The sequence below is a fragment of the Athene cunicularia genome (genome assembly GCF_003259725.1).
Source record: "Athene cunicularia isolate RWA chromosome 7 unlocalized genomic scaffold, athCun1 chr7_part1, whole genome shotgun sequence".
Taxonomy (NCBI): domain Eukaryota; kingdom Metazoa; phylum Chordata; class Aves; order Strigiformes; family Strigidae; genus Athene; species Athene cunicularia.
In genome coordinates this window covers 17,029,028-17,047,223 of record NW_020799107.1, presented here as the reverse complement: position 1 = coordinate 17,047,223, position 18,196 = coordinate 17,029,028, and the positions used below count along the sequence as shown (strand labels likewise).

The following is an 18,196-nucleotide window of genomic DNA, read 5'->3' as shown; positions in this document are numbered from 1 at the left end:
CCCCCCCAAATAATTTCCTGAAGCACAAACCCCTCAGGAGTCTTAAAAATGGCTTCTACAAAGCACTGGAAAGCAAGCACTCAAGAGCAATCCTCTCCCACGAGCAAGTACGCAGTGTTTTCTCCCCTTCTCCTCCCCCAGGGGCTGCTTGTAAACTAAATAAAGGCAGCAGACATTTATAACACCACCCTGCCACACAACCATCGAAATGCACACAGACCATGGAAATTCAACATACGAATATATTTGTGCAATATACTTTTATTTTTTTAACCTTTGCAGTCATCTTGGAGTAATCATCATGTAAACAGTAGGATGGGATGGGATTACATTGAGTCATACGCAAATGGCTCTAGAACACCTCAACAATTATGACAAGGCATTATAAATAACTTCTCTTAATAATATATATTTGCCATTTTCGGTACATTAAAGAGCTGCCGCTTATCTAGGATTATCTAGGAAGTAGTTTAAATTATAACCTCTGAGAAACACATCTCCAAATTTGAAAGTCATTCTAAGCTTCGCTAGCTCCATAACATCTGTCACAGGTTAAGCATAAGACTACTTGGGTCAGAAGTGTTTTCTTTGTAACAGTTTTACTTGATCATTGCACAAAGCCCTGTTATTTTCATTCCACCTTGGTATTTTGCAGAACTTCAAGTAAGGTTCAGTTCCGTTCTTCAAGTTTTTATCACCTGCATGAAACTGGTTTCTATCATTAAGGATAAGTTGGATCAGAGACGGACACAGTAAGCAGTCTACCTTAACGACCACAGTTCAAAGTAGTTCTAGCTCTTAGACTACCCAATAAAGCACAGTCAAAATACTCTTAACACCTTTGCTACTGTATATCTCCTCCTTGCTCAGATAACTATATATATTCATATATATTGTACCACATGTATGGTACTTCTAGAAAATGGAGATTATTTATTTAAGCAGCCTCAGGCACATTCTTAAAACATTAATGTCTGCAAGGCACCTCCCACTCCCTTGACAATCAGTTTGTGGACTGGTTTTTAGACACACAACCAACAAAAGCTTGCTAATGCCTGATTAATTAATTTAAAAAAAAAAACCCTAGAAGTTACCAAATACTTCAAAGATATACCTGAAACTTTTTTAAATAATGGGAGATTAACTGCAAATAGCACATAATCAAGTCAAATAATTTTCTTATTACTAGGATGTGTAATGCATAAATATATGAAAAATAAAATTCACAGTCAGTTTTAAAACTAGAATTCAAGTTTGGCTAATAATTCTTAACTTTTATATTTATGTTAATTTCTAAATAGAACGGAAGCAGTATTATCAACCACAAGTACAGGTAAAATTGTATCACTCGAAGTTTATGAAAGAAGTAAGCTTGATAGAAAATTCCTTTTGTAACCAATAAATACAGCCACCTGAGTGCATTTCCACAGGCTTTTCACTTAGGGGGAATCCAAATCAACTGCTAAGAGACATTTAGTAGCATTTTGAACGTTAGCAGCAGTGGTATAGCTGTGGGCTTTGCTTGTTCTGACTTTGTGAATTGCTAGAGAATGAAGCAGAACTCAGTGTGTGGTGCATTAATTTTCCTTTGCATCTAAGCTGGCCTCTTCGCAATCTCACAATTCGGCTTGGGGTCAAGGGACAGACATCAGCTGACACTTAACTGAGCAAATCCAATCAGTTTCACTTCATCAGGAATCTCAGTGCCATCACAGCCAGAGGCCTGCAAGTACAAACAGAAATGTTTAGTATATCATGCTACAAAGGAGGATTTGACAGCCGGGCTATAAATTTTTCCCTGTATCGCCTAGTCAGCAAACACCTTACTTGAAGGAAAGCTTCCAGACTGCTTGGTGTATCCTCTGTCAGTGTCAGCCAACTGCATCCTTAATTGTAGCAAAGTCTTCTAATCAGTATTTAAAAATTATGAAAAAAATACTAGGAAATGAACACTTAAAGACCCAAATTCTTTAAGACAAACTTTCCAGATTGGAGCCAAATTTGCTTTTTCAGGTGAGCATACTGATTTCACTCATGAAGAGCAAATAACTTACACGTATAGAATCCACCTTTTACTGCTGTGCCATAGACACCAAATGTCTCATGAGTCCAGCTATCAAATCTGCTTGGAATGCCAATCCACTGAATTTTTAAACAAGAGATTAGAGCAGTCTATGAAGAATGAATACTAATACTTGCAAAAGGACAGGTCCTTTCTGTCAGTACAATCTAGTACTTAAAATTGTATAGTTGAGATTCTTCAGTAAAGTCTGTCACAGTACAAACTGGCACAAGTGATCAGTTCATTTTTCACAAATAACAGCAAGAATATAAAACCACCTTGCTCAGGACTGAACTGTTACCTTAAATCTGCTTTTAAAAAATTACACATGCTGTAGGCAAAATATTTTTATATTTTGATTTTTAAATACAAAATTTACTTCTCTATGACAGAATTGACTACATTTTAAATAAAGTTTTTTATGCATTCTTCACCTTTGTGGTAGATCAAAATAATAATACAATTGTATGAACAGTGTGTAATGGCAAATTACTTATGACAGATGCCTTCAGACTCTGGCATATCCCCCAAAAAACTGTCAGAACAATTGGTTCACCCTATAAAAATGCTCTTGATCCTTTTATGCCTTAGTAGCAGTTGAACCCTTTAGTAGCACTGATTCATGTATGTGCAATAGAAGGAAAAGAGCTCTCAGACTGTGCACACAAGGTGTACTGAGTGACATTATCCATTGAGTTTTCAGGACCAAAAATAAAATCCCTTTATACTTGTGGAAGCATTACATCAGGCTACTCCTTCAAATTTACTTTGATCAGACACAGAGAACATAAGTTGTCTCTTCAGAGAGTATTTCACAGGTCTTATGCCAGTGAAACAGCAAGTTAAAGGTCTGAGCTCATCACCATTGGTTACTATTAAGATATCACAATGGTTTCTGGATTGGGAATTTACTAAATAAATGGAGTTTGAATTTTGCACTTAAAATACCATGATAAAAAGAGCTACTACTATTCTACATTCTAGCTAGCTATGTCTCCTCAAAGCCATGCTAAGTAACATATCTAGATACATACAAAATTTTAAATGCCTTCATTATCAATAAATATTGTCTAATATTTAATACCTGGAACCTATTAGCTTATATTTTGTGCATAAGTGCAACTACTATACACAAGCTGCAACATAAAAGCTCGGCTCTTAGTATTTGCAATTCACTGTTTAGTGACTGAATGCATTCTTTCACATTAATGTTTTTTACTCCCTTTTTCACATGAAAAATCCTTACATAAAATGCAAATTATGCCACGCAATAATTTTGTGTTTCCTTGAGTGTTGCCAAGATTACTTGTGTATTAAAGCAGCCTCCTTCCTAAAGTGTGGACAGCTGGATCCTGCAGGGAAGTCATTCTGTGTTAGCCAAGACAGCTAAGGGAGGTTTAATACAGAATGACATCATTGTAAGATTAAAGATGCACTGTTAAAAAAACATGCAAGAGGGAGATCCAACCTTAAAAACAGATTCATCCAGGCACCTCACTTTAATAACTTTCTTCACCATTTTGGCAATTTAAAGGCAAAACCAGTTAAGACATAAGTTGTTCTTCCCCCCCCCCCCTATACCAGCAAAAACATCGTGCAAGCAGCGAAATACTAACCAGACTCCTTGTTCACAAACAGTAACTAATCCTAGACTAAAGAGCACTTTTCAATTAAATTATCTGAATGGATATAGGATTAGCTACATGTAGACTTTGAAACCCTGTGAAATATTTACCAACAAAATGTGTTTTGATCAAGTCATATACAAGTGCTCTCAAATTCAGTGAGACCTTGCTAAGAGGTAACAAAGACTCAGTAGGGCATACAAATGACAGAGTTCTCCTAGGCAACAATTAATTTAGCAACTCCACAATACAGAAACAGTCCAAAACAGGACATATATAAAATTAATCCAAGGATAAGAATAAATTTGGATACTTCTTGTAGTTATGTTCTTTTCCCGGGAAGTAGGGAACTAATGCAGGAAACGTAGGTTAAAAATGTCATGAAGAAACATAAGGTTAAAAATTAACCTCAGGAATTGTTACCTAGCCAACAGAGCCTACCTTGAAAAGGAAGAAACACACTGATTTTGGATTGTCTATTAATTCTCATTATGGTAGGCAGCAGGTTTATAACAGCACTCACTCACTGGACTGTGACACTGACTGCACCCCAGCAAGAAATGTAACTGAACCACAGAAATATCCCAATCTAAATTTTCAAGGGAATTTGTTTTCAACATATATAAACATTAACTGGATACCATGGGATATTACATTTTGGAATCTCAAGCCTATATTTTATGTGTGTGAACTAGAAACCCAGACTCCTACAGAGTCTCTGGAGTATCTATATATCTAAATGCTCTTGGTGAGATGACACTGACTACACAATAAAGCTAAGTCAGATGTTTAGGCAGCAAGAGCACAGATCAGCTGCAAAAAGAGAAGCATTTGCCTTTAAGCTGTATTTAGACAGTACGGGCCACAGAAACAAAACAATTTGAGTCAGATATCCTTATTCCCTCACCCCAACCCCTTCTCAAAAGAAACGTGTAAGTCTGCTGATTTTACTGGACTTCAGAGGAAAAATGAGTCCAAATTATTTGGCCAGTTAAAGTATTCAAATCTATATTTAACATGTGACATGGGAAGAACAATTCTGAATTAATACATTATCACAAAATAGGTCACTTACTCTCTAAAAATGGCTCTCTAAAGCCCATCTGAAGCAGCTGCTTTTATAAACAAAACTGATTCTGGAGACCTGCTTATCTAATAGACATCCAGTCTAGTCTTTCATACACGCCTGAGTCACTCTCAGCAAGGGGTGTTGAAAGCTAATTGGTAAGAGTTTGGTATTTACATAGCTAATCATTCAATAGCTTTAGGTATGTAAATTTTTCAACTTCATTTTAGCAAGAAATAAAAACAAACAGAGCACACCAATTCTGAATTAAGTGTTTGCAATGTAGATTTATTAATATTAAATTAGAACTGTCACGATAGCATCAATATTGACCAAAATTAGGACTCATGATCCAGGGCACAGAATGCAGCACAGAAAACAGTCCCAGGCCCAAAACCAGGCTCTGATGCTGTACATAAAGAAGACAGAAAGTGATGGGGAGGGAGAAACAGTAATGGAATACAGTGGGAGCATGATCAACTTGCAAGTGTGGATGGTCAATTGAAAGAAGGTTGAAAAGAAGAACTACAGAGAAGCAAGCAGTCGAGAGGGAGACCTACATGCAAGAAAAATGGTGGCAGGTGTTGGAAAAAATGAGATTGGAACAAAATGTCCATTAGCAGAGGATACTTCAGCCAGGGCAGAGCTGATGGGAGTGGACGAGAGTTAACATAACAACCACAGTTTTCCCTGCTTTACTTGTTTCTGCAATTCTTCCTAAAGGTTTTCTCCCTGCAGTTTCTCACCTAAACCTCAGGCTTCCTCAGAACTCATGTGAATAAACCTCTTTCCCCTTGCACAGTTATGGAGCCATGTGACTGTACATATCTCTAATGACTTGTCAAAACAGGATTTAGGGTTTTTTTTTCTCTCACACATGGCAATTTCAATCATCTTATCCGTCAACACATTTATTCAGCAAAATAGCTGTAAATGAGAGAAAATCCAGACTGTGTGAATGCTGTGATAATTAGTTTGTTTCTTCCCTTCATGCTTATACTTACCAACTTAAAAGTCAATGTTTTCAAGGCCTTTGGATCATCTACTATCTTCTGTAAGTTAGCAGCAACTGTAAAATAAAGTATGAAAAAAATACAATTTACAGAAAATTGCATTCCACATGACATCAAACCTCATGTTGAATCTTCTACACACATACAGGTCTGTAAATTACTACTTGAATCATTTAACGACTAGCTGTCGTTTGAAAGTCAGAGGGCAGTTGGGCTGCCATAAATTCTGCCTCCTTTCTTTTGCAGTCACTGATGCTATGCGACCGGATTTAGGGAAGAAAAATCTGCCTGAAAACCAAATGACAGAAGAAAGTAACTACTGATTTTCAGTTTAGTCTATTCCATAAGCAATTAACAATCACACAAATGCAAGTGCAAGGAAAATGGGAGAATCACACTGCCAAAGGTAAGCTGATGGCTGTCATAGTAGAAACATGATCTACATCATGACAGTCAGGACCACCATCAGCACAAGTTTCTAGGAGAAGGCTGAGCTCACTGTCCCCTCTAACTTCTCTTTCTCCTGGCTTTATGTGTGCACCTCTGACCTTTTTTTTGGGCTGGCATTAGTACCCACACAGACTCTTGGTGATCTGTTACAGCTCACTAACAAAAGAAAAATGAGCAAAAATAGGAGAGTGATATAAAAGGAGCTGATCTTTAAACTACTCTCTCAGTAAGTACGACTGAGATTTGTGATGTAACAGCAACAAACAGCTTAACTAGATCTACACAGCCCAAGTGTCCAGAAAAGGAAGCAGTATGCCATAACAGTAGTAGCAGGAAGGGAATAATTTACTCCCTGCAAACAGGAGGGGGCAGGAAAATAATAAATCCTTTTTTCTATCAAAACACCTAAGTCACAATTTTAATTGGTCTAGTCTTTTACAATATTGCTACTATTAATCTTAACCAGAAAATTCACTGCTTTCAGTTTTGTACGTTTACTAAACTTGCTCCCCAGCTTTGTACAGTCATAGATCCTGAGCTAACTCAGACCAAATCAATGAGGGCCTTCGTTCAAGACTGGCTTCTGGGAACAAGATGTCATCAACAGGACCTCAGCATGAGATAAAGACTCCATACTTGGCAGAGCTGTTTAGACCAGATTTTAAAAAGGAAATAAACAGGTATTAAGTGGAAGACATTTCTGAGTTCACTGAATAGGTAAGTACTGTATAGCAGAGAAGCAAGAAACCCGATGTTGTCCATAAGTAATACTTTCCACAGAATTCATAAGGTGGAAGATACACAGCAAACATTTGCATGTTGAATGCCCTATTGCTACAAACTCAGGTTCCTACTTCCTCCATCTAACATCACAATGATCAAATTTTCACTCCTACCATGACTAATCATATAAGATTCACTGTGTAGTAACAGAAATTGGCCTCACAGAAAAAGTATAGTATTTGTCAAAGGAATTTAGAGAAGTAAACAATTAGGCCAAGCTACCACTGTTAAAGGTAAGGATTGTTTATATACTTGTAAAAATTTGACTGGAGATGAAAGGGTGTTTGAAACTAAAAACAAACCTTAAAAGCAAGCACAAGATACATTTTGTAGAGAACACTTCTTGGGAATAAAAAAATTAACCTTCACAGTTAAATGAACTCAACTACAGGCACTACAACAGAAAGTCTTTACGTTTTTAAAGCTTCATTATTCATAATCTTCTTTATTCTAGTCATTACAAACAGTTATTATTTTAATTGCACAACTCACTTCCACAATCAGTGTCAATTTTATTCCAATACCTCCTACCTGATAAAATACATGCAAATACAGATAATGCCTTTCCTTACAGTTAATACTTAGAACCTCATAAGCAGGCAAAAAAGGAGTGTTCAGTCTCATAGCTCCTAAAGCCAGGATAAAATAGCTTCAATTTTTATGTCTTAAAAATCTATAAATTAGGATCATGTACTCAAGAGCAGCTCTAGCTTATCCAAATCCCCGTAAAACTTTTTTTTTTTTTTTTTTTTTTTAAAAAAAAAGGGCAAATTCTCCAGCTAGTGTTCGCTGGATTCACTGAAATGGAGACACAGTGCTACAAAACCAGATGAGAGTTGGGTCCTCAATCCAAAGATTTTTACATTCACCTTTTACAAAATGTTACAATCAGATGAGCTTCAAATGCACACTCGACTTGGTGAGGGGCAGCCTTTCATTTAATGTTGAGCAGCTGTAGAACAACTCAGGCAAGTTAGCATGCTGCTTGGCTATTTTGCCTGAATGCACTTGCAAACAGCAGCCCACTATCAGCAAGTGTTTAAATACAGTGGAAAGCAGCACTGAGGACTGCACAAGTGATATGAATGTCTTAAAAAACCCTAACCTTCCTGCTGATTCTTTAACAGGGAAGAAATTAATATTTTCAAAGCAAAAATAGCAAAATATAAACTAGCAATATATGTAAATAGTTAACTTTAATTACATTTTTTTGTTCTTAATTAAACACCATAACAGATAGGACTGGTATTTTAGATGGATAACCTTCTCCAAGAAAACTGCTTTTCAAAGAATGGTGCTCACTAAAAGACTACAAAGACAGTTTTATTTGTTCTCTTGTCTTTACTTTTAACAGGAACACAAGGCAAAAACTTTAATACACAAAATGCCAGAGAAACACCTGAAGCCAGCATATGAAATATGCTTTATTTTTCCTTCTCTGATAGGCTATAACTGGAGTAGGATATGTTCAAACAAACAAAAAGATTAGGAAGATTTAAGGGAATAATGCCAGATGTTTTCAGGCTGCGCTTGAAAATGAGAAGGCAGACCTGCAAAGAGTCTGTAACATTAGAATACAAGTTTACAGAAACAACAGTCACACCTGAAGTTTCCTACAGAGATCTTTTCAATTTCAATTATACACATTCAGCATTTTTCAAGTAAAACCAGCCTTTCACCTGTGACTTTTGGTATTCTGTGTTTTACATTTTCTGGTCTTTACAGAATGGCAATAAAAATGATTTTGCAAAAACAATGTCATCAATCCCATTCAATCCACTGTAAATGTGAATCCCTCAAAGGCCTGCTCTTTCTGCAATGTCTGAAAGCATAAGTAATTAACAGCAACTAGAACCAAATTTGTGAGTGTGATTACCTAGCAAAACCATACAGTCCTCTTGGTATCTATTTTATTTTTCTAGCTCCTTGCTTTTGTTTTGCTAGGTCTTGTCTTTATTTAGGCTGCAAGGCCAACAATTAAAGCCAGCTGTCTGAATTTGGATACCTAACTCTGAATTTCAGGAAACTACTTTAAATGGTTCTTCTTTTCTCAGAGATGGGAAAATCACCCTGTTCACCTTAGTGTAAGCCAAGGGTTCTAGGACCTCAGAAGTACACAGCTCTGCACCTAAACGCCTTGAAGATCTGGGGTCAACTGGTAACTGGAATCTTCTGGAGCCTGATATAGTCATCTAGGAAAACCAGCAATAACCCATGAACTGCAGGTATCCATGGCCTCTTTAGTTTAGTTAATTTCTTTTAGAAATAGAGCCAGCAGCACAGGCAGCAGAAGCCATGCAAGCAGTTGAAAGTACTTTCGGAAAGCCAGCCTGCAGTGCCTTCCAGTTGTTTCTCCAGAAAGTCTGGAGATCATGTCTTAATTAAAGTAAAGACATCCTCAAAATTGGAATACTCATCTTACTTCAAATGTAGTTAAATTAAGCTATCAGTTGCATTAAATATAACTGACTTGCCACTCTTAGGAATATACTTCTAAAAATTTACTAAACCTACAAAGTTTGGACCACTAAGTAAGCAGTCTTCTGAAAGACACCAAGAAATTCATGCCAGACATATGCTCACAACACTAAACAATGTTTTCACACACCAGCAGTTGCTGCTACTGTTCAGCCCTATTCAGAATTACTGATTGCAGCAGGCAAGAAAGAAAAACAATTATTTTAAGTGGAACTGCTATTAGACTTTACTGATGCGCGTTTCCCCCAGGTACTAAATTTAGGCTCTTTTCATCAAGGAAAATGATTTACTAGGTTGAAACTCACTAACCATCCTAGTCCAGTTCATATACAACGTTTTAATAATCCTAAATAGAAAAATAAGCTTAAAAAAAAAAGAAAAATAAGCCTACATTTTCTAAATGCAGATGAATGCAACCACATTGGCACAAACTACGGAGGAAAATAACCATTCCACTCTCACCATGTCTCCCTCTCTCATGCTCCCAAGCAAGTCAGCGTACAAAGTAAATTTAATACAGTGACATTCTCCCTCAGGTGAAAAGGAGTTTCACATTAGGAGTTTCTAGAGAGGTGGGAATTGTTCTCTCCACTGATACTTAAATTATTTGGAAAAGTGGAGAGCATTGTAAAATATATGTCTCTGGATTCTACTTTACACTTTATCTCCAAGTTAAGTATATTACAGTTCCTATTGACAAAGCCATTTTTCTTTGAAGTACTCTGAAGTCATGCCTGGGATGTTGTACTTCTGGAACTCACAGTAGATAGTTTGCCTGGAAGCAGCACTAATTGACAATTTCAAATCCTGCTGGGAATTCACTGTTTCTACAAGGCCTGGATACACTAAACTCAACTTTATTTTGCAGAGTGTTTTCTCAAGATATTATGGCCACACTCCTATAAAAGTCAGAAGAAGAAACATGACCAAGATAACTGCAAGAAAAAATTAAGTGGTGATGGAAAAACCTTTGCCAGCAGTAACCTCAAGTAAATAGAGTATACTTCAAATCATGCCTTGGAGCAAAAGTCCTCTTCAAATGTTAGCAGCAGTTAGCACAATAGGCTTTTTGTTGTTTACAACAATAAATGAGGTGCCGTTCTGCTTTTTTTCAGAAATGTTCTGAAGGACATATAATCAGCCTATGTACTACAAATCATTCCAGGTTCTTTTGCAGGTTTTGCTCAGTGACAAATGGTTGCGCCACTGTCAAAGTAAGTGTCTGCACTTGCAGAACATGCAATAGGATAAAAGGTCAAACCCAGCATACAAATATACACAACATAGGCTGCTAATTGCAGATGTAATAAATAAAAAATCCCCATGTAACCACAGTCCTCTAGCACGCATATTTATGAAGGATATACTACAAATCACTTTTTGCTATATGACAACTTTGGCCAACCACATCAGCTGTAATTTTTAAGTAAGTGATCAATATAACCTGAGGTAACATAAAAATAAAGGCCATTTTCAAGATCTCAAATAAATATAATAACCATACTTTGCGCAGTCTTAAATAGCTGTTTTGCTCCTGTAATGTGACAGGACTCTGCCTGGCGATTTAGAATTCTTAACACAGCATGAAACCTAACCCTAATGGCTTCTGAAGAGGGAAAACTTCTGGAAAAGTTAAAATTAATGAGACAGTAAATAAAGCTATATGAAGTACAGTAGAACTATTTCCAGTACAATAACAACCCAGCCAACTGAGCCAGAGCCATCTGGCATAAACAGAGACACAAGTAGAATCTAAAGCTTGAGATGATATTTCTGGGGTGCTCTCAAAAGAATAATGATTCATCTGCTTTTCCATTTTGAAAAGAATGGATGGGAAGCCTCTGACAGTATGCTTAGGTTCAACAGTTTGCAAAGCTACTGCATATTGTAATCCTGAAATTCAGATATGAGGAAAGGGAAAATGTTATTCAGACACAAAATTACTGTCACACACACAAAAAAAACCAAACCCCACAACTGAAAAATTCTAAGTTCTGAGAGAATGAAAAATATTTTTAATAAGTGAAAAGTGAAATAATTTTTATGTAGTCCAAAACTCGGTCTATGAGAAATAGCCACCTTCAACTGCGCTCTACTTCATCAACAGTATTGCTGTTAGAGACACCAAACTCAAAGCTCCACAGATTTACTGGCTTTCCTGCTGACTGTTTCAAATACTACCTCTTCCTCAACTCTAGGCAGTTGTTTTGCCACCTTCATGTGACACAGAGTTCTACATAATTAAGTGCCTTGGGAGTCTGGTGATTTGAGGATTAATGCTGTATTCTCATGCATGGGTCTTAGGAAGGAGGATGCCTGAGTGACACAGGATACTTTTCAATGGAATTATCACTCCCAAAAATTCATCTGCTAGTAGGGCTTTCCTCCAAAGGGCTGAATTTATTATGCATGCTCTTGAGGCAGTTTCACACACTGTGAGAGGTTCATTGCAATATATACATTCATTTATATTTCATACTACACAGTGGTTTTCAAGCATTTGCAAGTTCATAACAAAATCAAAACTAAGTTTTAAAAGCTAGCTAGCACTGGATCATAATACATTATGCAAGCAATCAAAGCAATCAATCTTTAGAGTTTTTGGTAACAATTCTTCCAGATCTCTGGTTTTCTTGCTATTGTCTAATATTATCTAATAGCACACAAACGGTCTGCCTGAAAGGCTTTTCAAAGAGAGGTCAAAAAGGTCTTTTAAGTGTAGCGTGACTTCATTAGTTCACCCATTCAGAACGCTAGTCATAAAATCCCTTTTGTTTATGTTGCTTGAGAACAGTGGTAAGGGAAATATTAAAGTATTTTGAGATACGTGACAGCCAACTAACAAGTGTATATTGCTAGAGGACTGCAAGAGCTAGACATGATTCTTATAAGCAAGAAATTAAAGAAAATAGAAAGATTAACAGCAAGCCTGGCTTCTCTTCTGAGGAAGCTATTGGACACAGATAAGGCAGAAACATTAAAAACATTCAGAAATGTATTATTTATGAAGAGGTTGTCATTAGGAATTTATCAAAGAAAGATTAAGGCTCACAAATTTGTCTGAATTCTCAAAGTACATTGCTGAATCAGTAGATGTAGATAAAGACAGTCGCAACTATCACCATTTCAACATTTGATACTTTAACATCTAGCAGCTTGATCTGCAGCCTCACAATCAGAAAACACAGTTTAAAGAGGACAGCTACAGGACAACATAAGGCCAAAGCAGTTCTGCCTTGAAAGAAACACTGGGAGACTGAAAAAGGTCTACAGCACCCTTATGAACAGGACTACAATTTCACAGTGCAATTCCTGTAACTTAAAGTAATTATTAAAACCACTAGAGCCTTGTGGTTCATGAGTTCTGAGCAATACTGTAAGCATGATAAATCCAGGAATGTATGCTGCTTCATGTGTGTATAAAGTACCAAGCATAAGGAAGAACTGCAGTAAGTAAAACCATCCCAAAGAATGGCCCAACATACAGACACAGTAGAAAGGAGGCAAGAAATACTTCAAATTATGCACAGAATACTCATAGACACAGGTTGTATGACCTCTAGTGAGTACCAAAATCTGTGCTGATTTAACGTGGGTATTAATTAATTTATTCTATACAGACAACCAATGTTGAGGCTAGTTCACATCTTTTGAGACATTTTTGAGGACATGAACTAGTAGTTTGGCATCAGGGTATCTTGTTCCAAAAAAGGAGGTGGGGGGAGGAAAGTTGGATCAAAGGTTTAACAACTAACCAGTTATGCCATGTTATTCAAGAGTAGAACAGGTAAAGACATGGAAGAGATATCAGGGTCAACATTCCTGACTGACAGACAAAATATTTATCCTTGCTCAAACTGAAAAAATTAAAGAGTTTATGGAATAACAGTAGACCTCAAATATCTTCACATTAAGATCCATTAAGTTGGGGTATTTTGGGTATTAATACCAAGGGGTCACTGACAAAAACTGGAAAATCGAGAACTGATAAAGTAATATATAAGATTTCATTTTTCTGCAGGTAGATAATGGAAAAATTCTCACCCAATACAAGCAGTATATTTTTACAAGCAGTATATTTTATGAAACAGAAGCACTGTATCAAAATGGAACATGAAATAAGTTAGTGCTATAAATCTACCTATTTCAATTCCAATAACACATTATTAAACTCCCAAATTCTCAACTATTTAGTATGGATATCTGATCCCAAGGTAATGTTCTACATTCTACAATCGGGGGGGGAGAAGAAAAAAGACTGAAATTATGATAACTGGTTTTATTGATTAAATTAAAATATTATTATAATTGGCAAATTGTACCTTTTTACCAGAAACTTATGAAAAAATAGAAGGTTGATATTTCAGATTGATTTTTTTCAGCCCCCCCCCCCGAGTATGTGAAGAACACTCAGGCAAACCACTGCACAAATAAAACAAAGTGCTATAAAAAGGTAGGTATAATATATTTGGCTACTTAAATGCTTATCTATTTCAGACCTTGATTCTTCATGTGTCTAATGGGGTAGATTATCCAGGAAGATGAGGGAGGAGTATATACAGATTTCACAATTTCCCTTTCATTTTCAGAAAAGCATTTTGATAATCATGAGCATTCTAAACCTCAGTCTAGTCTCAAATGAACATTTAAAATAAAAATTTAGAACTGCTGCCCAACACTGATAGTAGGAATATTTAACAAGCCTGGGATATTACAGTAAATTGTGCTCATAAATTCTCTATACAAAAGAATGAATCAGAGTACAAGGTTGAAAAAATCATTTGCCAGTGACTGAATGTAAAAAGGAAGTGCTAGCTTTCAGACAAAGGTTTTGACAACAGTTTGATAGTCATCAATATATTGAAGACAGCTCTAACAAATACCTTCATCATGCCGCATTAAAGTTGAAATGTAGGTCTATGCAGAAATAAGGCAGGTCACATTCTGCTATGCATATTATTACTTTCTAATCTCTCCCCATCAGATCTTCACAACTTCTCCTGTCCTGAGTTCTGCTATGAATTATAGATATTGTTCTGACAAAACTATTAAGATGATGAAATAGCAGCCAGACTACTTCAATACCTTATATCTGAAACTTGAAACAAGGAAAAATATATTTAGAAAAGACTCCCTGATGTGCAGGAGCTAGGTTCTGAAATAGACTACCTCCAGTTTGAAGAACCTCGATAAATCCTTATTTTGACATACTAACCACTTGCAGAGAAGTGAATGCCAAGGAAACAAATAACAGCAACTAAATTACTACTGAGAAGAGGAACATTACTTACATTGCTGTCTTTGCAATTTCTGATTCAAATTCACAGTTATCTTTTATTTATTTATTTAACTAGAAAGAAAAGACCTCAAAACACAATTCAGACGTATGAGAGCGGGGAATACACTTCAAGCCTAAGAGTTTATCATCTACTGTATCAGGTGAAACCCAAACTAATCCCACTAATAAACAGACGGATTTATTCCTCATTTACACAGTTAAGTAGGAAATGGCGGGCTGCATGCTAAAAAAAGGAACTTTCTTTCAAGGCAATTGTCAATTTACCTTTTGTTTCTCTTAAAGTAGCTAAAAATTATTTATGATCATGGCTATAATATTATCACATTTACTGTGATACATGAGTACATGTAGAAAATAATTTGCACACTTGGAGAATTTCTTACATCACATATTTATAGTTCTGCCACAAACATGATTACAGCAGTAACTGTAACAGTGGTGTTATCCACCTAACACAATATTGTTTTTTTCACCTTGAACCTCTAAGTTCCTACCACACTGAAAAATCAGCAAGGTGGGAACTTGCATGAACCTAGCCAGTTTCACACAACATGCTTTCTCAAGTGCACCTTTTATGTACGACACATATAGATAAAATAACTTTGAAGGTGCAATTAGATGCAAAGCTTGATTACCTGCGGGTGTACCTCAAGCTTCCAAAATTCCCAGCAGTCTAGTCATTATGAGTCACCCTTCAGTGCATTAGCTCTAAATGAGCCAGATGTGTTGAAATATTTAAGTCCTTAGTTAAACCCTGGGGATTTTAGAGATATTCTCCTATCTGTAATGCATGTGCATATCTTGCTAGAGAGATATTGAAGGCACAAGAGTTTCTACAAAATCATTAAAATACAGTCAGGTTTTCATTAAATCTATGTTTCCTTTCTGGATAATACATTAAAAGGCCAACACAAAGTATTTAGTATATCATTTGAAGTTAATTGTTAGGGTGTTTAAAGGGATTTTCTCATTACAAAGTTTATGGGTACATTGAGCTTTGGAACATATAAAAAATTCAGTTATTTTACTCAGTCTGAACCACAAGAATAAACAGACACATGAAAAAACAAAACTTCTAATAAATTCCCTCAAAGGTTACAAAGATCAGTGCATCTCAAAATATTACTGATACTAAATAACAAACCAATGCTGCTTTTAAATGGTAGTGCTATCCAAGTCACCTACCCATAGCAACATTACTGCTCTTTGAGGACATAAATTAATGCAGTATGTTTTCTACTCGTGCAGCACTATCCCATTTTCTGATTACGGGAAGATAAGCCAGAATTAGCTGAACAAAAGCCATCACTTCATTCCATTTCAAAGATGATTAATCTTACAAGACAGCAGCATGAACTAGGTATAAGCAAATGCAGAGCCAAACCAAGAAAAGCAAAAGGATATTCACTGTGTAACTCTGTGGCTTTTCTATGAATTGGATTATCAGTGCCACTATGAGTTAAAACGTTGTTACAGACAGTATACCAACAAACTGGTTGGTTGGTTCTGCTGTTTCATCTTTCCATTTTAGTATGAAAGTACCTTCGACATCAGCAGACATGGTACCATAAGACAGTCAGCTGTTTCAATTTCAAATGCTTTAATACTGTGATTGATTGAGATCTGTATATCTTACTTACTGTTTAACATCCCTTGAAATAATGTCATCCTAGATATGGTCAGATATACGCTCTCTGCACTCGTGGCCAAATAACCCATCCACAGCCATGACTTTTTTCTTCTAGAAAAAAGTCGAGTCTACTTACCACAATAACTGCACCAAATAAAAACCCTATTACATGTCCCACCCAGCCCCCTCCAAATAATCCAACCCCAAAACTTGTAGTCAAAATATTATATATTCATATTTCTAAGAAAACATTCCCTGTGTTGATGAAACAGTTTGCTACTTTCAAAATATGATCTCATTTCAAAATATGATCTATTGGGTTTTCAGCTGGTTCTTCTGAACACATTAGGCATTTCAGCAGGAAGCTTTTGTTTTGACTGACTAAAAGCTGTTCCCCTGGTTACTAAGTGGATACCTGGATCTGGCTCCAACACCAAAGACATGTATGCATTTATTAGTAGTTAATGTCTGGTATATTTAAAAGCGAAGCTACGTTTTCCAAGATGCTCAAGATATTCACAGATACTTTTTGTATAACCTAAAATAAAGGTACATTTATAAAGTGAAGGGTAACTGCACATTTCTTGATGGCATGGACATCAAGGCTTTTATTTAAGCAGTATTCAGGAAGGGAAGGTGTTTTTTTAATATATACTGCAATTTAATAACTGCAAATACACCTTTAGGTTCTTAAATTTAAGAAAGCCTCTAGAAGATTAACTATAGCCTAAGGCTTCGCTGAAATTATATGCACACTGTATACACCAATGGCATATCATTGCAACTGTGTGATTTTCAACAGAACTGACTGTTGATATGATTTGAGTTTCCTTTATGGTATCAAAACTATAATAAAGCATTACTAAATGAATGTTTACTAGCTAATATACATATATCGCATATACACACAGAGATATATTTCAGCTCAAGATGTATTTTGAAAATATTCCATACCTTTCATATGATTTAACATCGCTATTTCAGTACTGCATAAAAATACCTTACCAGATAGATACCTATGGCTACATATAGGCTCCAAGACTCATTCCCCTCCGCAAATGCAAACTCTAGTCTGCTTTTAAATGAAACTCTCTTCACTGACTCCCTTGATCTGGGGACCTTCTGCAAAACAATGCTACTGTCAATATGAACAGAAACCAGTCAATTTTGAATTGAACATGCAAGATGGGATTTTTGCTTCTCTGCAGAACAGGTAACAGAATTTATTGCTTATATTAATTATTGCTTATATTAATTTATTGCTTATATTAATATATTGCTTATATTAATTTATTGCAGTCAATTTAGAATTGAACATGCAAGATGGGATTTTTGCTTCTCTGCAGAACAGGTAACTGAATTTATTGCTTATGAGAATGGTCGTCTTCCTGGGAAGCCTGGGTTAAGTGAAGCAAATCCGGCAAGCCTCAAAAGGTGAAGCATGTTGATGTTTAGCAGCAAATTCTATAGAACTTACATGTCAGCTGGTCCCCACTAACCGCTTCAGCTCCCTTTCCACAACAGTTTTTGCTGACTCCTATTCAAGTGTCCTTTCAGAAAATCAGCTGTTAAGCCAACAAATTGTCAAGTTCAATGTAAGTACAGGTATTTTCCTCCTTCTTTTTTCTCACAGCCTCTGCATGTTCCAACATCCATTAAAAGAAACTACGGGAACAACTTTTATGAGACTATCTCAGAACTTCATTTTCATTCATGTTATAGAGGCTGAATTTCTGCATGCTTCAGCTGAAAAGTGAAAGGTAATTTATCAGCTGCTTTCAATCTGGAAG

The 18,196-nt window shown here is 36.2% G+C and overlaps 1 protein-coding gene across 2 annotated transcripts in view; it reads right to left on the bottom strand.

Moving 5' to 3' along the window:
• Window positions 1-245: 245 nt before the first annotated feature.
• Window positions 246-18,196, bottom strand: part of STK39 (serine/threonine kinase 39) — a 101,459-nt gene continuing 83,508 nt past the window's right edge. For both annotated transcript variants that reach the window (XM_026852545.1, XM_026852544.1), the window contains 2 exons: window positions 5,758-5,822; window positions 246-1,723 (listed from right to left, as the gene is read on the bottom strand). In XM_026852545.1, coding sequence (XP_026708346.1) covers window positions 1,649-1,723; window positions 5,758-5,822 — 140 coding nt within the window. In that variant the 3' untranslated portion in view covers window positions 246-1,648. The remainder of the gene's footprint in view (window positions 1,724-5,757; window positions 5,823-18,196) is intronic.